This window comes from Bidens hawaiensis, unplaced genomic scaffold, assembly GCF_021521415.1.
Source record: "Bidens hawaiensis isolate Kalapana, Puna unplaced genomic scaffold, B.hawaiensis_p1.1 tig00034618_1, whole genome shotgun sequence".
Lineage (NCBI taxonomy): Eukaryota > Viridiplantae > Streptophyta > Magnoliopsida > Asterales > Asteraceae > Bidens > Bidens hawaiensis.
In genome coordinates, this window is record NW_027495989.1 from 36,600 (window position 1) to 37,863 (window position 1,264).

Below are 1,264 nucleotides of genomic sequence, written 5' to 3' on the forward strand. Positions count from 1 at the left end.
TATTATGCATTGATAATGATATATTGTACTTTAAATAGATTATTCTAGGAGTTATGGATACAATCCATACCAAATATACGATGTAATTATTTATACTGGTTAATGAGAATGAATAAGCAAGGGATTGTGAATACTCCAATATGGTATCACAAATCCAGGCCTAACCCTAGCAGTCGTCTCTTTTCTCAACCCTCCATCACACCTTCTACATCAAGCTTTTCATCAATTCTTTCTCATGGATCAAAAGCTCCACCCTGCCGTAACTGTGTCAAACATCAAAAACTTCGTCACCGTCACTCTAGGATGGAGTCTGCCCAATACTCTATGTGGTCAGAGCTATTCAAAATACACTGTAAAGCTTACCATGTATACAATCACATTTCTCCACACCCACCACCAACCACTTCCTCCTCTAAAGAAACCGATCCCAAAACAGCCCCAAAACCCGAAACCAAAGAAACTGAAGACTGGGAACGCATTGATTCCATTGTCCTTCAATGGATATATGGAACAATCTCTACTGATCTACTTAATACAATCATGAAGAAAGACACAACTGTGGCCGCGGCTTGGTCTGCCCTTGAAGATATCTTTCAAGACAACAAGGTCATTCGTGCTATCCATCTCAACAACAAACTCTCAAACACCCGAATCGACAATTTTCCCAATGCCTCTGCTTATTGCCAAGAGCTAAAAGTCCTCGCGGACCAACTTGCAAACGTCGATGCTCCGGTCGATGACACAAAACTAGTGATGCAATTAATCACCGGACACAACGAACAATTCGAGTCCTTTGCAACCTTGTTAGCCAACTCCAAACCATTACCATATTTTTACGAAGCTCGTTCCAAGTTGATTTATGAAGCAGACAGAAAGGCACAATATGCCTCGGCGGCTGCCGCCACAGCCAACACGGCTCTTCATGCCTCCACCACAAAATCGCCATCTTTGAATACCAATAGCAATGAGTATCGTGTTGACAATTCCTCTGATCAGCGAGAGAAGTATAGGAATGACTACCATGGCCGTGGCAGATCATAGAATCGAGGAAGGGGGCGAGGTAGGTTTGGTTGTGGTGAAAGAGGAACCAATAATTACAAAAGTGGGTCTCCATTCAATCAACAAAATAGGTTTCCTGGTTATTATTTTACCCCACCATGGGCCTCCCCACAACAATGGTTTAATACTCAAAACTGGTCAGTTCCTCCTTGTCCGTATCCAACCTCTCAAAGGCCCACAAGTTATATAGGTAATGGCATACTAG

At 42.5% G+C, this 1,264-nt stretch overlaps 1 protein-coding gene across 1 annotated transcript; it reads left to right on the top strand.

Annotated features, from left to right (window-relative positions):
• The first annotated feature begins 303 nt into the window (after window positions 1-303).
• LOC143586365 (uncharacterized) lies at window positions 304-1,041 on the top strand. Its single transcript, XM_077067927.1, has one exon. The coding sequence runs from the start codon at window positions 304-306 to the stop codon at window positions 1,039-1,041; it is 738 nt and encodes a 245-aa protein (XP_076924042.1).
• The last annotated feature ends 223 nt before the right edge of the window (window positions 1,042-1,264 follow it).

Excerpts from the sequence above, each read along its gene's own strand:
- LOC143586365 (XM_077067927.1), top strand. The coding sequence starts at position 304 with ATGGAGTCTGCCCAATACTCTATGTGGTCAGAGCTATTCAAAATACAC.